Genomic DNA, 20,940 nt, shown 5'->3' with positions numbered 1-20,940 from the left:
TATACAAGGAAACCATGAGAGCAAGGGAGACTTGAGGCTTTCTTTGAAGGTTGGCATATTAGTAGAAAGTTGAGAGGAAGAAAAAAATGTGGTTGCAGATATCAGAACTGTCCCCCCCATAACTCCTCTCCTCAATGTGTGGATTTTCTTCAGGTACTCTGGCGTCCTCCCACAGACCAAAAAATATGCATTTCTGATTAAGTGGCCACTGCAAATTGCCCTTAGGAATAAGTGCAAGTGTGAATAATTTGTCTCATCCCATAATGCCTGTTGATGGAAAAGAGTGCAAAAGCAACTGAGATAATCCTACAGCTGCATCGTCATCTTGTCAAAACTGTCAAAACTTGTCAAAATACTGCAAGCTGGCAGATTTTATGAACTCCAACAGGACACCAGGGATACTGCAGAAAAATGATTAACTTCAGACCAAACCACAAATTATTGACTTTACTGGCCTAAAGTAAAATACGACAGAAAGCTTGAAAGACTGCAGCACAATTCCATGTAACTGTTTTTTCTTTTTTTATTGAAATTCTGTGGCTTCCCTGTAATGTCAAACAGGACGATGACATCTCGGTAAATAAGATTGTCGAAAACTTCACTTCAGTAATTTAACTTGTAACTCCTGGTGTTTAAGTCACTTCTGTTTTCTGTTCAACGACATCAGAAACACTTCACCTGTGCAGGTGTGGCCGGTTTTATGACTGCGACATTCTCATCTTCCAGCAGCCTGAAATGTGGGTTTTCACCAGCTGCAAGCTGTAATAACCCAAATTTAACTGGGAAAAAAGAACATTTAAAACCTATCACAATGTGTAATATTTCTGCGCAATATTAGATTCACTTTTTGAATTCATGCCAAGACAACCGTCTCTAATCAAACAACAGTGACAAAGAGACAAAGGGAAATGAGCTACGTTCCACTATGGACTGTTCAACCCTTTAATACAGATAATTAAAGATACAACACATATTAGTTCACTTCTCTTACAATAACTCAAAGTAACCTACTTAAACACAACAAATGTAAATCATATTACAGTTAAAACATCTATACAAAGTATTTACAAAACATAAAAGACATATATACACTCTTTAAATATATTATTATATAAAGATTTGTTTAAAACTGGAAGCTGAACAGCTTGAAGAGGGAGTGTTTCACAGAATGAGGAGTGTTGAAAAATCACATATTACTTAAGGATAGGTAGTTTTTTCCGTATACAGTTGTTGGATCCTGTGTGTTTGTATGCCAATTTGTGGAACAACAGATTAAAGCATTAAAAAAAAAAAAAAAACACATTCTCAACAATTGTTGCTAATACATTAAGTGCTACTGAGATAACCGGATTAAACAGGATTTGAAAGCAACATTGCTCGTCCATAAAAGAAATATGGCGAATGGAGTGATTTTCAACTTTGCTCGATGTGGAGTGTTTAAGAGCTGAGAACATCGCCAGGAAAATGAAATATTTACAAAAAGCTGTTTCTATTACTTTGAGGTCAGTTCAGACAACTCTGGATTTAACGTTCACAGAAGCCCTTATGCAAAACATCTTTTTTTTTTTTTCTTCAAATGACTCAATATTGCTATAAATCCCCCAGAAATGTGTCATCTTTTCAAACTGACATCCTTCAGAGAAAAATGGAAGACCCTGATAGTACCACTCCCACGCCCCTGTGACGATTAAAAGGCAACTACAAATCGTGGATATAGTCACTCTTTCCTCAAGCTGGTAATGCTTCCATGTCTTCTTTTCTTTTTTTTTTTTTTTTGAGTTTTTACAACAGCAGCAGAGTAAGGAGGAGGAGTGGCAGCAAGGAGCCGTTGGACGTTGCAGCCAGCGTCTGTGTTGCTCCTCCGTTAAAAACCCGAGGAGTCCTTGGAGAGTTTTGCTTCAGCTTACTGGGCGGCAGCGCCTTTAAGTCCTCCAGAGCGCCATACGCCGCCATGGAGAACTCCGGGTCTCCTGTTGTCAGCAAGTCAAACACACAGGACTGGAAGTACACGTCCTCCACCTGCAGGGTCTCTCTACACTTGGCCGTAGCGCGCTCCACCGTGTAGACCTGGTGTGGGGGCCGCAGAGGGCCCAGCTCTGTGTTTGTGGGCTGCAGGCGGGGCTGCTGGCTCTGGCGGCTCAGCGTGTGCTCCTTGATGAGCTCGTTGCGCGGGCAGCCGTGCAGGCACAGCTGCAGGCCGCCGCTGTCCTCGGAAAAGTCCAGGGTGTCCTCCGGCATGCGGATGGCGAAGGTCAGGTAGCTGCCCACGCGCCTGATGATGATGGAGGTGCCGATGTAGCGGGCCTGGATCTTCACCTGTCGGCCCACTCCGGAGCTGCCGCCTCGCTCCATGATGGTCAGGCTGCTGCTCTCGCCGCCGCTCCGCGTTCCGTCCTGAAAGGCCAGAGGCAGGTCCTCGGTGGTGGCCTGGTACACCTTCTGCTCTGTGCAGCCTTGATATGTCTTGAAGATCACCGTGATCTGAAAATCAGGTTGAAAAGTAAGTCGTTTAATTAACACATTTAAACACCGTCGCATATTTAATGTGTTTTTTGGGGGGGAAAGAAAAGGGTTCTGAAAGATATCAAAATAAAAGAAAAAAAAAATGCAATTCTAAGCCACAAGGTGGCAGCAGAAAACAAAGTATTTCCTGGGTGAGTCAGCTGCATTGGTGCAAAAGCCTGATTATTTTATCTTTAAACTTTAAGTGTCTGTGCTTTTTACTCTGATATTATCTTGGCTTGAATATAAAAAAAAATAAATATCTAAAATAGTAAGTTTTACTACTTGAACTGCTTCAAAGTTTTTTGGTTAAAAAACTGACTTTCCCCCCCAAGTTTAGAAGTAAAAGACAATCCTACTGGGAGTACTGTATTTTATAATTCCCTGTGTGGTAACTGAAAAGGATTCTTACAGCAAAAATACTTGCCTCACAAAATATGACACACAAAGAACCGTACCTCACAACTGCATTGGATTTCAAATAGAACCTGGTTCTAAAATCCTTTATGCAATATGATTTTTTTTTTTTTTTTGCTCAGTTGGGTCTTTAAAAAGGACTTATGCTTCATTGAACAAGTTAGGGTAGGTCTATAAGTTACACAAAATGTGTTCATCATGTTTGTTGCAAAATAAATAAATAATTCTTAGACAATGACATTTTATTCTGCTCAGTTCTCCCTATTTTGAGCTCCTTGCAGAATGAGCTGTTTCAGGGTCTCTTGTCACTTTAAATACAAGTAAGCTGCTAGTGACCACACTTTACTTGCACTTTGTACACCTGAAAATCGCTGCAAACATTTGCAATTGTAGTCCCCTGCACAACCATCAAGGTTGGTGAGTCGACAATAACATGCTTATCTTTTCCAGCAGCCATTGTACAGAGGTGAAACTGGCTGAACAAACGTGCTGAAATGCCACTTGGGTTGCTAGGCAATTTCTTGGGCTAGGCTGGGGTTGCTAGGTAATGAGGTATTGCCAGCTGTTTGTGACTTAATAATTGGGCAGTTTTATTATTTTTTTTTAAATAAAATTAAATTAAAATACCTGGGTGGCTCTTTTTAAAGCACTTGGACTGTTTCAAGAAGCTGCAGAGACTCGAATGGTAAGATAAAAATGAGCAAAAAGTGTATTTTGCATATTGGATCACCTTTAACACCTGTTTAAAAATTCCCCAGAAAAAAACTGTATTAAAAACCACAAAGAGAGAAGTTAGTCCAACCGTTCAAGATGCAACAGAACATTTAAAGGCATAAAAAATAATTCCCCGAATGGTCCGTTTAACAACCAGATTAAAAACTCCTTTCTGCCAGCCAATTACTCCTTTATTTTTCTAAATTATGCCATATTTACACAAAAAGCACCAAGTTAATTATTTGACCAGAGGGGTGAAAAAACATTTCTGATCGTGGCGGCGGAGGAAAATGTTGGAGTGAGCGTTAATCACTACCATATGACCACCCATGTGTTAAAGGTAGAGCACTCATGCATGTCTGTGATTCAACACCACTGAAAGACCCCTCTCAGACCCCCCACCCCTCCACGAATCTAAAAGAGCTCCAAGACGCAAGGAATGCTTCAGACTAGAGAGGCACAATGCAACAGTGATTAACTTCACATGTTTGATGCCACTACTGGCAGTGCTGGAGCTGGCATGCTAGCATTTGAAAACCACCCTGCTTGTTTAAGCCTTTACTTTTAAACATGTTGTTATAACAGAGACCGTTTCCAATTTACATGAATTCAAATGACACCAGCTTTGGTTCTCTGAATAGCGCCAAACATTTGCAATTGTAGGGATGTCAACAGATTTTTGAGTAAAAACGTCTGTTTTGTTTCTGGATGTTATAGACCAAAAAGTTTGGACGCTACTAATCCAATCTCCTCCTCACCTTGCTGGTTGCTGTGGCACTGGAGCCCAGGACAACGGCGACGTTGGTCACCTGCACCGACAGGAAGCGGTTGTCGATCAGAGGCCACGCCCCCTCCACTTTGCAGGTCTGAAACTCGTCTCGAAAAGTCCGTAGGTGCGGGTCTCCAAATAATCCACAGTGGGCGTACTTCTTCTGCTGACCCGCCGAGCCCGACAAGAGGACCTGGTTCTCGTAGTCGCAGAGCTCCGACACACCTGGCCGAGACGTGCTGGGCACCTTGGCGGAGGAGGTGGGGCCGTCGCTGGAGCAGTTGTGCTGGGAGAATAGCTCCTTAATGCGAAAAACGGCCGAGTGGTAGACCAGGTCGCCCCGGCAACTGCGTGCCTGGCGCCGGGTGCACAGTGCGTAGGCCCGTAAGGCGATGCAGTAGTTCATACCGAGAGCCACTTCTTCCTGAACGCCATTGGGAGGTGACGTAGAAGCCACGTAGTCCGCATTGCAACGCTGGATTCGACACTGCTGGCAGTGAGCTGGGAAAACACAAAAAGGATAATTACCAAGAAATACTAATAACCTGTTTTGTCCTGAATAGTGGCTAATGAGTCAGTACGGTGTAAATGTTTGGTTGCTTTTTGGCCTCTCATTTACACAGAAACGGCGTTTTCGCCAGAGCTTTGACAACAGGCTCCAGAGGGAGACTTTTTAGAAACACAGTGAGAATCATTTCCATGTAAACCAAAAACATTTGGAAACGATGATGTCGGTCAGGTCATCTTGTGTTTGCGCACTGAGGTTTGGTTTTCACCCGCACACAGCACAACAACAACCATGGCAGACCTCTGCGTCTGCAACTCTTCAGATTATTTGGCGTGTTGAAGCAAAAATCTGCTCATTGCGGAATATTGGTATTGTCAGTAAAAGGTCCATAGAGTTACAAAAACATGCCTCAGGGTCTGAAGGTTCACAAAGTTTATCTGCCTCCTACAGGCCTGGCATGGAAACTACATTTTCATGTTTTGCAGGAAGAGCGTTTGTGTTTTTAAACCACTACCATACATTTTCCTTTTCTCTTTTTTTGGATAAGCAATGTAAAAGGTTTTTGGAAATGTTAAAATTTCAGATTTTTTTTTTTTTTTTTTTTTCCAAATCACACCATGGCTGAACACACTCGGGTCAAGCAAACAGCAACACTGTTTGGTGTGGAAGTTGTTACTAAATGAAGAAATGTTTAAAAATTAGGTCAGGTAATGCACTTAAAGAAAAAAAAGGCATTTTCAAAGGACTAGACTTCACCAAACAATAAAATATGACAGAAAATTTACTGTTTTATCATTTGAGTTTAAAATCCGTTTGTCATAATTCATGCTGGATCTGCACTCTTTTGGAAATGTGATTGTTGCATTTTCTTTTCTGAATATACAGAGACTCTTGCTTTGGTCATGATAACAATTCAGTGGAAATGCTGGAACTGGTTTAAATTGTCAATGCTGTAATGATTTCTTTGCTTTAAAATTATAGTAATAAAATACTTTTGTGGTGACTGCTCCTTCACAAACCTAGTGTGACATTATCGCTACTTCTAAAAACGATAATTACGTACTGGTCATAGCAGATAATAAAACCTGAATCCTACTAATTAAAGTTCTTTGCAAATATTGCTAAAACTGGTATTGGCAGGTCAGATTTTGACAATAATCAAAGATAAAAAATCCCTCACAAAACTCTAACCATTGCACCTCTGACAATGATAAGTGATTACACTGTAAGCAAATCCTCTGTTGATTCTTCATAAGAAATACTTCTACTAAAAAGTATTTTAAACCTATAAATGTATACAGCAATCATCTATCTGATATTTACTGATGTCAGGCCTGAGACGACAAAATCCAAACTTCTAAACTCTCATCTTTATTCAGTAAAACCCAAAAATGTGTGAGCTCACAAGCCCCAGAACTCCCACTGTGCTTCAAGTTCAGTTAAAGCATATTTCCTTCAACAGAAACAGCTTCACTGCAGAAGGAATCTAACCAAGGCTAGTTGGCCTCGGGGTGTTTGAAGTTGCTTCAGCTGAATGTTTGGTAACTGAAATATATCAAACTAAGCTACGTTGCAGTGCAAGATTGACGGTTTTGGGGCTGCAAAATTTAAACGGATCAAAAGAAGAATACTACAAAGCTCAGCAACTCCAGGTCCCACCTGGAAGTTGGAAAGCAGAGGAAGCACATAAAGTGATATTTAGCAGGAGGAACCTAAATCCAGTGCTTCAGGTTTAGTAATGCCTCACAAACTGATTATTTGTTACCAGGACACAAAGAAATATACTTACTACTTGGAGGAGTAAAAAAAAAAAAAAAAAGGGTGCAAAGATTTATCAGGGTTATTTCAGGTTTATGGTTGTTTTTGGAGGAGATGTCTGTGCTGACTGGGATAGCTGCGAGCTGGAAATATTTCCATTCTGGAACAGAATCAGCCAGAATCTCAAACACATGCATCACTTTTTACTGCGAGGCTCGAGGCAGCTCTGACAGGGTGCACTCCAAGCAGTGCAACAGAATACTCTGTTCACTCCCAAAGCTCCAGCTAATGTTCCAACAGCCCAAAACAAAGACGACAAACTGGACGTGTCGCGTCTGCACGCTTGCTGCCAGAGCGAGCACCAGAACATATTAATGCATTTCACAGTCACTTAAAACCAAGCCTGAATAATTCCGCGGAGCAGAGTGAGAGGTCATGTTAAATGCATCCCTCTTCTGAATTCCAGCCTCGCTGCGAGGTCACTGGACTCTGCTGTGACTGACAGTTTTTGACAATCACAGCCTGCACAGCCATTTTCACCCTGCATCTCCCTGCAGGGTCTTTATGCTGTGGCACTTAAATACCTAGCAGAAAGTGTGAAAATCTCGTGGGAACAAAAAATAAACCTGCCAAATAAATTTTGAAACAAACAGCAATTTTTAATTTGATCTCTGTTATATAAAGAGATAAGAGTTTGATTTAGTCCATCATTATGGCTGTTGCAGATAGACCAGAGAAACTCACTGTTTTCCTGAGACATTGTACTCAAACTACAACATAATGAAAAGAAACAGAAATGTTGAGTTCAAATAAACAGTTATCTAAGCTGTAAACCAGTAAGTGTCATCTTATAAGTTTATGAAAATGTTAGAAAAACACCAATAAACATGTAAAAATACATTTCAAAGGCTAAAGGATGAGGGCTACTTGAAATGCATATGGTTTAACTTTTTTTAAATCATTTTAAATCAAGTCTCTGACAATGATGATAATCAACTCCCTCACCTCTAAATGATCTGCTTAATTAATTCATCATTACTCTTTCTTGCTCAACACAAACCAGAGCTTAGAGCACTTAAAAATGGTGTTTTATAACAAGTGTAGCTGAAAAACTAAACAATAATCTGAAAGCCGATTAGGGATAAGTACATTTTAATGAGCTTCAAATAAGAACCACTGTTTACACTATCCTTAACATAATATCAAGTAATGCTACATCCCCATTTTCGTACAAAAAAAAACAAGCAAGTTTCGTCAAATTATTACGAATGACAAAATTAGTCTGAAATAGAAAGAGGTGGTGATCGGAATCTAGGCGCAGAATGGTGTTATAAAATTAAGAGTTTCAAAACTGCAAATGAGTTTTGTGTGATACGCTTTCTACATCTGCAGTGCTTTTAATGGGATGCCAGAGCAAATGCTGGAGTGAAAGGAGTTTCCCCTGACTGATGCAGCAATGCCCCTCCCCCACAAGTTGCTGCAAAAAATACCAGTCAGCTGGCTCAAAGAAGGCAAAGAACACTCTTCACTCACAGAAAACAACATCAACATATTTCTGATTGCAACAAACAGTGTGGAAGCTACAGGAGCACCACTCTTATCAAATCAATGCTATTTGCACTTTGCAAAATGAGTAGAACATGAATATTAAGCAAGTGACTGGATGCTCTACCTGAGCAGATAGCCTGACTAATTCTTACCTTTTAACACTCCAACAAAACAGCAAAAGTTAAAAACCAGCAGAAGCAAACACATTTTTTTAATATATATTTTTTATACATTTCCTGCCAACATCTGTGTTTGAACATAAAAATAAGAATTATTAAATCTTAGAGAAAAGCTCAATATATCTGTTATACTTAATGTCTACTTATCCACTTACTAATACAGCATTGGGAACAATTGTTCACTTTAGAAATAAAAATAATTACATACCACGATACTCATGTACCTGACAAAGTATTACATAAAAATTACATAAATGTTGTTATAGTTGCGGCAAAATTGAAACTCTACTGCAGCAACCAACCAGTGGTAAAGCGAAAACGTAAATAAATAAAAATATGAATTGCGGTTCTAATAATTCTTTTTTATGTGTGACATCTTTCTTTATTGTGAGATTTTAGTTTTGTCGCGTTCAGGCAATCTCCATCTACATCAAGATTATACTCTCTGATCTGGAATGTTAATAAAAGTATTTTGAATCTAAAGAAGAAAAACAGTTTTGTTCCTGTGTTTTTCCACCTGTAACATTGCAGGAGCTTTAAAAAAAACAGCGTGGCAGTGATTGCTAAGCATTTAATTTGGTTTTCAAGAAAACTGAGGGGAGGAAACCCTCTCAATGCAAACAAAGAGGGAATCGGATATTTTAAACTTCAAGCGGAGATTGAGTAGCGTCCGTTCAGAGGCCAGAAAGTTCTCAAGCATGGTGGCTAACAAAGTTAATAAATGACGAATTAATACGTAAAATAACAAGCTTAGCTTTCACAACAACTAATAACAACAGGCGATGGGTAGAAGAGTTACAGCTGTGCTTTATATGATAAGAGATTGAAGCTGATAAGCAGCACGGCGGTGGTTTAAAAACACAAAGTTCCTTGGTTTTCTCTTTAAGTTTCCTGCGCCTGTTGCTAGTGAGCTATGCTAGCTGGAAGCTAACCCGCAACTTGATAAAAAGGAATAAAAATAAAGAAAAACAACAAACTAGCGTCGGCCGGGAAGGAGGGTGACTGTTTGGCTGTTAGAAGCACATCGTTTGTTGTTGTTGTGTGGCGTGAAAACAGTAATACGTAGTAATAAGAGTGATGATGGATAACTCGTGCTGCTCGGCTAACATAGCGGACCGGAGGCTGGGACGCCGCAGCAACGGAACATTTGTTACTTTGTCTCCGGAGCAGCCGCGGACCGGGAAACTTTTTCAACAACAAGTTAGAGACGACATTATAAAACTTTACGGCGAAGACAAAGCGTTCACAGCGAACAAAAATGTCCAGATTCCTCAACTCGACACCGGGGGAGGAGGAAGAAAAGTTAACTTTCCCATCGCCACCTCCATTCCGGGGACACAAGCTTCGCATGCAGCACGGCAGTGGGGGAGCACGGATTGGAAAGGAAGAAAGGAGGGGAAAAGAAAGCTCCACTTACCTGGCCGAAACAGCAGAGCAAGTAAAACCATCGTGAAGGCTAAACAGTACCAAAGCTGCCGCTTAGCCGTGATTTGAGGTCCGCTTCTCCCCATGCCAATCCATTCAGTTAGAATGGAGTTCCTCGACTGCTTCTCATCGACGCTGCGGCTGCGGGAAATCAGACAAAATTCGTCTTCCTTCCCAAGCGCTGTCATTCAAAAAGGGGCCCCTGTCTTTAGGGCGGCTCTACGAGGGAGGGGTCTGAATCGTAGACGGGGCCCAGAGGTGATTGCTGGCCAATGAAAGACTAATTATTCGCTAACCACTTGATATTTACATGCAGTAATTACTGGGGGGTGAAGACATTGGAAAAGTGGTTTGAACTACAGTGAGGAGGACGGTGTGAAATTATAATTGCTTCGAATGAAATGTAATCAATTCTGATGGTGATAGATGTTACACAGCTTCATTTTATTTGTACATATGCCACACATATACCAAACATAATATCTTACGTGTGGTAGAGCATTCTCTTTGGATTTTATTTTTTTTATTTTTTATTTTTATTAGACTTTCCTGGAGGCTGAAAAATTGGGTCTACTGCTGAGCAAAAGGGGGTGTGAATCACTTTAACCTACTTAACAATCTTTATTAAAGTGTCATTTCATGAACCATTAAACCCCTGTTAACTTTGTAGTTACTACACTTTTCTCAAGCAGCCACACATTCTGCTTATGCCTTGAGCTGGCTCTGTTCTCAGGTGACATTTTTTATATTTCCCACATGATGACTTAAGACTCGTTTCTTTGGCTCTCCCTCCAAAACCCTCCCACCAAAAACCAATGTGAGTTTTAGGGCATCAGCAGGACTTTGTCACCTGTTGTTTTCTCACACCACACTCTCAGCTTAAATTTTGGGGTTGGACTGCCAGTTGTGAATGCGAAATACCAAACATAGCTGTCTTAGTTTAGATCAGGGAACCAGAGAAAAGTCTCTACCCGAAGATTTTCTCACTGTAAATATCGGCACACTATGAAATTTTCCATTACTTTTCCAGTTAGCAGCTTGTATGTTACTCTTTCCCTACGTGGCCAACTTTCCATCTTCCTCACTCCTTCAGCGACACTCTGTCTTTCATTTGCACAGCTGCTGTGAGGCTGAACCATCTGTGAGGCACACAAACCCACCAGATTTCAGTCTTTTTTCTTTTTGTTTTTGCTTGAGATGCATTGTGGGTCTTTTTGTGCCATTCAAGCAAAAAGAGCCAAAAAAAAAAAAAAGAAAAAAGAAACAACCTGCAAGCCAATTACTACATAAACTTATTCACTTGACTTAAACTTTGTCAAATATCTGTTGCTTGAATATGGAGCTCATGATTTGTTTGGGTGCAGCCAGGCCATTTGGATCGTAGTTTTAGGTCGTCTTCTGTGCCTTCGCCCGGATTGCATGAGAGAGAAGTGAACCCAGACGGTTACTGGATCACTGGGTTTTCTGTACACATGCAGGAGTCTCCTTCAGCCATACAATTGTGAGATTCAGGTGGCTCGACAGACCTGTGAAAGGTCCTTACAAGCTTATGTTGGAGTGGGTCCAATAATGTCCAGCAGGTATAGACGGGGTGAACAAATGTCTTATTAAAGTTACATATTGCTATATATAGAAAATTCTCAGGACATTTCTGAGATTAGTTCTGTTAAAACATTTGAAAACTTACCTGCCGCACATGGAGTTTCTTACATCGTCATTTTCACAAAAATACAGAATAGTTGAATTCAGAGGTTAATGTTAGCCATTAGTCTGAGAGGAGCTGTTCTGCTGCTCTAAAACAAAACTACTCTCAGGCACATCAAGTTTGGTTTATACAAAATTTCAAGAACCTTTATTTCTCCATTTCCAGTGAAAGGTTATTAGAACAGAAGACTGAGGTGGGAGGTGTCGCACCACTAATGATCTTTTTCAGGGTTTCCTGCAGAAGGGTTCAGGAAGAAGCCTGAACCCTTCTTCCTGTGTATACCTTTGTGTATATTTTTAAAAATATGTCTTGAAATTAACATTTGGTCAATGGCTTTGTTATAGTCAGGACCACACAACACAGAACCAAACCAAAACTGAGACTTTAGAGGTAAGATAAAGTCAAAGATCGAAACCAATGTGACACAATTTTCAAGAACATTGGTGTGATTATATACCGATGTAGTCATTGCTGCAAAAAGTAAAAGAAATTCTGAATTTTTCAAATTGTCCAAGTTGAAAACTTGCATTTGAGTGGAGCTGCAAAGTACAATCTAAGTTGCTGGAAAAAGGAAAATAAATGGATGTTGCAGCTGAGCTCTCGACTAGTCTTGAGAATAAAATGTCAAGACAAGACCAGAATGACTGATTTAGTTGAAACTGGAACATGTTTCTAACCAGGACATTAGAAATATGGAGTAAAAAGCCAAAAAATGTGTTTATCCATGTTCATTTGCCAGTAGATACATTAGTGATACACCACCTCCTACCTTCATTACATGCATAGTCAACGGTTTCTCTGCAAATAACATGGTGACAGTTTATGAACTTCTGAGACGTTTTTATTTTATTTTATTTTTAGAATAGAGCAGTTTTAAGATCGAAGAAGATACTTTTGTCATTTCCCTCTCAGTCTATATCTGAACTTCAGCATCCGAATTCAGCTACTCCAGATTTATATTAAATGAAAACGCCATTCTTTGCTCTTAGCCTGTTAGCAACAACCTCACTTCAAAAATCTTTCTCTTCTATGGCCGGCCTCAGACTGGACCTGCTTTATCAATCTTAACCTGCTCCCTAAGGGATCTACCTTACTCTGTTTATTCAGCTAATTTTGAGGCTTGATCTGCTTTGAGGTTTATTTTCACCCCCGCCCCTCTCCTCCTAAAAGGTATAAGGTCATAATTTTCTCAGTGATTGCCTGTGGACAGAGCACTAACACAGATTTGTGTTGTTGCGCAGCAAATAAAAACTTATTTTCTCACCTGCTATCATGTGTGTCTTCAAAACCACAATGGGACATTTTCTGGGAAAGAAAGCACATTGTGTACCTGAGTTTATGATTAGAAATAAATACCTCTGGGTAAATAAAACAAGTTAAACATGTGCTACATTGAAAAAAATAAAAAATCGAAGGCAAAATATTTAAGGCTGTCGTTTTTACTCAATAAGCTGCTTTTTACTGAACAAGCTGATGTTCCACACTGCAGCACCAATGGCCACTGAAGCAAACAGTGAATTGATCCAGGTGGATGGTAGGGATGAATTCAGCACATGAAAGGAGCCGCCTGTCAAGCTTGATGTGTGGAGAAAGAGATCTTTCTTCTTTTCTTTCCTTATGAGCGGATTGCATTGCATGCCAGCCTATATGTAGTATCACTAAAGCTAAAACAAGTGGGAAGGAGAGCAAGAGCAGGTGGATGGTTATTAGATAAAAAAAAAAAAAAAGTAATAATAATAATAATAAAAAAAGTGGTTTGGTCTCTTAATCTGCGGTCTGGAAAGACTAGAAAAACTAAAAGGACAGGTTCTTCTCAAAGAAGAAGGAAGGCTTGGGCAAACACTAGATAGGTTTGAAGTAGAAAGGAGCTAAAAGTAACACCAGATTGTTAAAAGTCGGGACGTGGAGAACGCCAAGCATAGCCAAAGGAGAGCAGAGAAGAAAGAATGGTGGGGATGGGGGGAAGGGAGGTGGAAAAGAGAGAGAGAGAGAGAAAAAGAAGGGAGTGAGGGATTAGGTTTCCTCTGACAGTGTGTCTGGGCAACTCCACATGTTCCTCATTAAGGTCCTCACACTGTGGGACCAGCTCCACACCAGGATGCTTGTTTTTGTTATTAGGCTCAACTTGCTGTGGTCTTGTGGAAGTCCCCAAAAACGAGACCATAACAGAACCGTCTTAATAGCTCGCTGTCTACAGAAATGAAAGGAAAATATAAGAAAAACAAATGACTGAGCTGATCTCTCACCGTGACAAGTGTTCACCCCAACTTTTACTCCCAACTTTTACTCCCTTAAAAATAATAATAAAATCATGTGTTGGGTGACAGGCAAACACGGTAACCTTAAGATGGTTTCATTTTTATCCTGGGAATGTATTGTTTGAAATGAATAGCAATACGGTACAGGAGCAGGAAGCTACTTATGTTCCATTCCTCTGATTTTCCTTTAATTTCACGGCCATCTAGATTTGTCAACTGAGACACGTATCATGTTTCTGCCAGCGGCTGATAGCATCAGCGATTGGAATCAGGGAGTAGCATGCTCCCTCTGTGGCCTCTGCAAGCACCACGCTGCAGCGATGTAAGAGACACACTTATTGAATTTTACACAGGAACCAGAGCAAATTGGCTGTTTTTGCTCTTTTTTTTTGTTTGTTTTTTTTTTTGTTTGTTTTGTTTTGTTTGGTTTTGTTTTGCTTGTTGTTTTAGGGCCCCTGTCTGAAATGAAGCGGCTTATGGCGCAGAATAAGACAGAGATCTAGAAACAGGAGTGTGCCTGGTTAAGGCCGCTCGCTGTGAAAGGGGATCTGTTATCTGTGCAGAGATAAGGGAAACTGTGGTGTGAGTGTATATGAGGCAGAGCTGATAGCATCTTCACTCAAGGATCCCACTTACGGCTCTCTGATTGATAGCTGACAGCACACACTAGGATGCTTTTAGAGTGTTTTTGTAGGTAAACCAAGGCAAGTATCGGGACGCAGGCATCTGTTAACTGTGTACTTTTGGATCTCTTGTCCTTGGTTAAACACATGCTTGTCATCTTCACAGAGAGTGTTTGGCATTCCTGAATGTAAGCAAAAATCTGATGAATCTTTACATGTAACTTCAAGATAACTTCACTAGTGACAGTCTTTTTTTTATTCTTGCCCCCCCCCCCCCCACAAAAGACAAATGTTGCCAGGGCTTCATGCCCCATGCTCACGAATAGACAGTCCACTGACAGGTAACCCCAGCGCTGAGGTCAGAGGGTCATCCCCCCCTGATGAGGGATGATGAGTAAAATAAATGGAGGGCAGCACACAGAGCGACTTCTGATGTCCTCAGCCTAAAGGGAGAGAGTTCAGGGCCATTTGACCTCTGACCCACACCCTGCTTACATGATTGTGAATGCGTATGCGTGTGTATGGGAGAGTGTGTTTAGGGTCGAAGATCTCCACCATCTCAGGTTTTCCTCATTATTATTCTACTGTGTTTTCCTTTCCTGTTTCTTCAGCAAGCAGGAAAACACTTCAAGGTGGTTTCGACAAGCAGCCCATCAGGCGTATTCCAAAACACAACTTTGTTTGAACAAGTCTTGTCTCTCTCCTGTCAGCTCTCCTCACCGTCAGAATTCAAGATGCTTGCATGCCTCTGAACATGTCGGCTCTGCGCCATTTACTGACTGTTAGAGTTAATGTAAAACAAAAAAATCTGAACATATTTATCTCTGGTGTTTCAAAGCAGCTATTAATCCCTCATATGTATTGTATAAATATAATTGGGTTTAAGTGGCTCTGTGCATTAAGTCAGTGGTGTTTTGCTGTTAAATGTTAGGTACCAATCATTTTGCCAATCCTCTTTGGTAGTTTTACAGTTTTGTTGATTCGTATATGAAAATGGAGATGTTTGCCAATGGGTCGATAAGCCAGTTTGCAGCCTGCCGATGTTCATTTTCTATCCATAAACAAACCCTTTCATGCCTATACACTTTAACCACTACACAATTTATATGTTTGTTGTTGTCAAGTATTTTCATGAATTATGGAAATGTAAGGCCACTGTAGTAATAGGTCAACTGAATTAAGCTCTATTTTCATATCAATTTAATTCAAACCAAAAACAAAACAAAAATAAAACTGAGTGGCCTCCTGTTTGTGGATACCATTAGACTCATATAACTATATTTTCTCACAGCAGACAATGATCACATATTTTTTTTTTGAAATTGCTTAAGTTATTTTTTTCTTAAAACACCTTTTAGGGTAATACTCCTCCTGGTGAGGTCTGATAATACATCATCAGATATGAAACGTCCAGCGGCAGATGGCCACATTTCCTACCTAAAATAGTTACTTTTGACCAAAACTGCAAAGTCATTTTGTCATACTCAGTTATTTCAGGTAAAGGAGAAAAATGATCAGCACCCCTAGTTCGCTTCCGCCCAATTGACATTTGTATCCATATGCTCCTGAGCAACCAACAAGACAAAGCAGGTACAGCAGACCACCACCTGTCCATGGATTATTCTGATGAATATGGCTCCACATTATTTGTGGAAAATGTTCCCACTTGCAGATTTTTCTTCTGGAGCTTAGTACTGGAAAGAAAATGCAGCTCGTTAAGCTGTGACCAAGGTGCAATGCTGCTTGACATGCAACTGGCTAGCATTTGCAAAGCAGTCAATCCAGGAGAGTCTCTAATATTCCTTGCCGCTGATTGGCTCTATTCCCAAAAGTGGAGATTAGCAAGACCGTGGACTTTAGTTTCTTCTCTCTCCTTCTCTGCCGTCTTTCTCATTAGTACTGCATTCCTCTCATTCATATAGAACAACAGGCTGGATTGCTTGCTGTCTCATTCTGGGCAGCTTTCTGCTCCAAATGAGCACTGGTTGCAGTTCCATGATTTAAAATAAGAAGTTTGGTTCGATTTAAAACTTCAGTTGCAGTGTCAGTGTGAATGAAACCAAATGGAGGTGTGAAAATGTTCAGCATTTCTCACCCAATTAAACAAAAATATCCTGGACTGTCGAGGCGTGAAAGCACCAGAGAACCACAGTGACAGTGACCGAACCGCGGTTAGAGAAGAGTGGCGTCTTGGGAGTCACCATGTTTCCATGGCAACTATTGTTTAAAGGCTTTTGCACACATTTATTTATTTTTTTATATCAGGAGTGCCAATTAGAGTGGATGGCGCTGTAAGTATCTTTACAATTACAACTCTATATTTGCTTTTGATTTAACAAAAGAATAAGCAATTTGCTTATTCTGCAATGAGTTAATGTGCATAAAAATCTCCATTTATTTTGCCCCTGTGGTTCTTATTTTTCCATAAACACCCCTCTGCACATTCAGTGCATTGACTTCTATACCCAAATCTTATGCTAGAGTTGTGTCAAAGCCCTCTTTTAGTCAGCAACAGTTGGTCTCCTATTGTTTTTACCCTTCCCCCCCTGGACAACTGTCCTGAACCAGGAATAGATGGGTGCCAGTGACAGAGACAAGTGTAAGTATGACCGTATTTTTATGACCATATTTTTTTTTATAGCACATTATCACTCAAAATTCTGAACTTTTCCACATGTAAAACCAATATGAGGTTGGAGGAAAGTGAAGACATTCAATTTACTGGTGTAGTGTATCCTGAGCAAAATTCAGCGAGGTGCTGGAAAAGTCATTCTGTCTGTTTCCAGTCCGCTTTCCATCGCAGCAGATGTTTCCCACATTCTCAGCACACAAGCCGCTCCTCTTATTGTGATACAGAGTCATGCGTATTGGACTTCAGCCCAAACACAGCAGTCTTATCAACACTTTGTCACGTCATAAAGCATATTAAATTCACTGCAGGCACGGATTATGTACCCCAACAATGGCAATGAATGGCCTTTTTATATTAAGACATTATTGCTCTATACCACAGAATTATCTCCAAATCTTAATTGGCAGCCTCAGGTGAGAAGCAATCTGGAAACATTATGACTCATACCAGTGAGAAGCACAAAAAAAAAAAAAAAAAAAAAACAGAAAGAAGAAGCTTACCTTGGATAAGTTTCTGAGCTGTAGGGACTTTTCTGACAGGCGCTCGAAATGGCAGCCACCCTTTAACCCTCGCTCCCCCTACAACTTCAGCTGGCCAACTAACAACCCGGGCAACTAGCAGGGGCAGATAGCCATTTGGAATCGAGGCATATGACAACAGCTGTCCATTTCACGATTCGGCACTTTGATTAGAGTTAGATGATAGTGAGCTATGTGGCCTGATTCCTAAGTATCTGGGCAGGGCATTTCTGAGAAGAGAAAGCAAAGTGAGAGCATCTAATGAAAAAAAAAAAAAAAAAACACTAAAGCACAATCGCATGCTGTCAAAACCACAAAACCCTTTCTTTAATACAGTTACACCATCTTGCAGAAGTATTCCTACCTCTTGAACTTCATCAAAGCATAATTCAAGTGTTTATTGCGGTTGTGTGGGATTGAGCGACGCAACGTGGCACATAACGGTGAAGTGGGTTGATGAGGACAAATGCTTTTCGGATACTTTTCGAAAATAAAAATCTAAAAACGGCTCGTCAGCCATATCGATTCTCAAACAAATACTTTTCATTGCATTCAAATCCAACTGGAGGTTTTCCTGTATGCCGGCGTTGCATATTGAGTGACTAAATGTTTTGTCCATCATTGTGCAGAACAGCTAAAACAGTTGAAGAAAATCTGCTAAAATAGCTGGATTGAGAACATCTGTCATTGTTGTGTCTTGTGACCGATTCAGAATTTCAAAATAAGCCTGAACCTTCGCTGGACCAATCTAACAATTGCAACTATTATGCACTTTTTGTTGCCATCTGTGTATATCACAAAATCCCATTAAAACAGAATTAGGTTTGTCTGTAAATACACAAAAGTGAAACATTTCTCTTACTTTTGGAAGAATTATGTAGAATTGCAAAATTCAAAGACATTGGCTGCCCTTAAATCAAGCACACAGAACTAAAAAAACAAAAAAAAAACCAACAACAAAACAACAACTATTCTCTTAGATGACAAAGGCGAAACAACTTCTGGACCTGTGCTGGCTCAGCTTTGTCCACTACAAAATCCACTGCTTAAAACCCACACCCGGCTTCCCTCAAATCTTTCATCTCCTTTGGCTCTGCTTTTGGCATTTGAACACCTGAGAAACTGCAGCGAGTGCTTGGAAACAATCAACAAAACAGAATACAGTCACAGCTTCATCTGCATCCAACTCTTTCATGTGGCATCACTGTTAAAACATGATATGTGCAGAATTTGCAAACAAGAGGGATCATGCCCCTTAATGTCTGCTCGGGTTATCAGTTCGCTTCTGCAAACAGGCCGGGGTAGAAAGCGAATGGGATTTGCCATGTCGTCTTACTGTGCTTGCTTCAGGATATGAGCATGCATTCCCCGTGATTTATAGACATGGAGCCGTCAGCCACAAAGCCCCAGGCTGAAGCAGACAGAGGGAGTTAGCAAAACAACAGCACTTAATTCAAGTCTGACTAAGTTTTGTGCAGAACTTCCATACGGACCGTTTTATCGAGCCTCTCAGATGGAATTACTTGTTTTGTTGTTGTTTGTTTGTTACCCCAGCTGTAAATTGTATTATGCAAGCTCACAAATTTCACATTAGGAAAGGTGAAAGAAAAAACAACAACAAAAAACAACAACAAACAAAAACATAATATCTGCCTCAGTCTACTTTACGTAATAACTCTTCCATGCTGCCTTCTGCTTCGCCCCAAACGGCACGGATATTTGTCTTTGTGAGTTTTCCCTGGGAAAAAATGTGTCGGAAACAGATGTGATTTTCCAATAAGTGATTCTTAATCCGGCATGCTTTTTTTTTTTTTTTTTTTTAAGTTGTGAACTTGTGAAATCCCTCATTGTCTGCACAAGATTCTTGCTGTGCTGTTCTTTCCTCACTCCCAGAGCCTGCTCGATCCAATCTTTTTAGGCTGGCAGCTGTTCACACAGACAGCTGCGCTGGCCATTCATCGCAGCAGAGGGGCAATTAAAAAAAATAAAAAAAATAAAGCCAGTCTTGTGTTTTAGTTTATCCACCACTATTCCAGCACATAATCCTCTCTCTCATGCATCAATAATCTTCCATGTAGACACATGCCAAGTCTTTCACAAGCATCCATACATGTTCGTAAACAGTCGAATTAAGAATGAGAAGGACAAATCTTTTCTTTTTATTTATTTATTTATTTATTTATTTTTTGAGTTGATAAAGCCCCCAAATAACAGAGACACGGCAAGGATAGATTTGAGGCATTATTGAGGCCAGGGCCAAGAGGAGCCATGTAATCTCCCAGACTTACTGGTCCACAGATTTTTTCCATATCTTCTTCACTGGAGGTATGTGGCCACACAAAGTCTGACTGGCGTCGCTGTGGCATTCAGCACAGGGTTAAATCGAGCCGAGGCCACGCTTTGTGCCACGGGCGCCGATGCATTCTTATACGTCCGTACGCACGTAAAAAGCAGGCATTCATTCGACAGCTCGCATACCCACTTGTGCTTCTGTCTCCCAAAACGTGCGCACAAACACCCGGCGTTTCGGGCCTCCAGCTGTTCCCTCCTCTCACAGCACACAGCAGGTGTGAGGTGTAGCTGGACGGTAAAAGCCGGGCGATGCGCGGTCTGCAGAAGAGCTCTTCTATTGTTCGTAACGTGGGTGCACTTTTGGAATTGCTTTGGAAAATTATATGGGATTAAGCTTTTGGCTGCACACTTCAGCTTTTGATCCGCTGTAGCTCATACAGTTGTTATTTAGGGAATATGATTAAATTAGATTCAACAGGTGCTACAAATCCCATTTCTGTTGGTTGTAGTTTTTATGTAAACTTTCGCAACTTTTTCACTCTTTGAATGACTGGAGTTGCATGCAGGGTTCACATCTCATCGCTGTTTCACAAAGTTCAGTACAAAGACGAAGGTAGACTGAGTAAATGCAACTTGCAGTTTTCAAAATCATTTAAGATAGAGAAGTGATCCAAATTGACCAGAGGCAATGTGAAAAAGTAACAGCTCCTTTTAATAAGTGATTGAGGAACCCTATAGGAGGAAAGAACTGCCAACAAGCATTTGTCATGAATGCCAACGAGTCTTTTAAATTGCTGTGATTTTTAAAAATGCAGCTATATTTTTAGTTTGAGCTTCTTAACCAAAGTATTTGACCTGACTGCTTAGGTATTTTATTAATAAATTATTATATTTTGGGGAGACGTTGAGTGTTTATTCTGTATAATTTCTGTTTGCCGGGGGAACATCAGTGCCCAACCTTATTCCTTCATCTATTGTTCCACCTCACCAGACAGTTGTTTATAACAAAATAAAACTATTTGACTTTTATGTGCTAATAATCAGGTGGTGCCTGAACTTGGTAATTTTCATATATAAACTTTGTTAATGATT

General features: G+C 40.4%; 1 protein-coding gene across 2 annotated transcripts; it reads right to left on the bottom strand.

Annotated features, from left to right (window-relative positions):
• Nucleotides 1-928: 928 nt before the first annotated feature.
• Nucleotides 929-20,074, bottom strand: rgmd (RGM domain family, member D). Of its 2 annotated transcripts, XM_088004891.1 has the most exons (5): nt 19,845-20,074; nt 12,790-12,830; nt 9,813-9,961; nt 4,392-4,903; nt 929-2,481 (listed from the first exon to the last, which is right to left on the bottom strand). In XM_088004891.1, the coding sequence occupies exons 1-5, from the start codon at nt 19,920-19,922 to the stop codon at nt 1,783-1,785; spliced, it is 1,479 nt and encodes a 492-aa protein (XP_087861017.1). In that variant the 5' UTR covers nt 19,923-20,074; the 3' UTR covers nt 929-1,782. The 2 variants fall into 2 exon arrangements, with proteins under 2 accessions (XP_087861017.1, XP_014853256.2); XM_014997770.2 differs by lacking the exons at nt 12,790-12,830; nt 19,845-20,074 and having other exon boundaries at nt 9,813-11,492.
• Between the last annotated feature and the right edge of the window lie 866 nt (nt 20,075-20,940).

This window comes from Poecilia mexicana, unplaced genomic scaffold (genome assembly GCF_051168715.1).
Source record: "Poecilia mexicana isolate PSO_F unplaced genomic scaffold, ASM5116871v1 scaffold_4, whole genome shotgun sequence".
Classification (NCBI taxonomy): Eukaryota; Metazoa; Chordata; class Actinopteri; order Cyprinodontiformes; family Poeciliidae; genus Poecilia; species Poecilia mexicana.
This window is presented reverse-complemented; position numbering and strand designations above follow the sequence as displayed.

Coding starts and splice junctions, on each gene's coding strand:
- rgmd (XM_088004891.1), bottom strand. CDS start 19,922: ATGCCACAGCGACGCCAGTCAGACTTTGTGTGGCCACATACCTCCAGT. Junction 12,831..19,844: donor TGGAAAAAATCTGTGGACCA/GTAAGTCTGGGA, acceptor TTTCTTTCCCAG/AAAATGTCCCATTGTGGTTT. Junction 2,482..4,391: donor GTGCCACAGCAACCAGCAAG/GTGAGGAGGAGA, acceptor CCTGATTTTCAG/ATCACGGTGATCTTCAAGAC.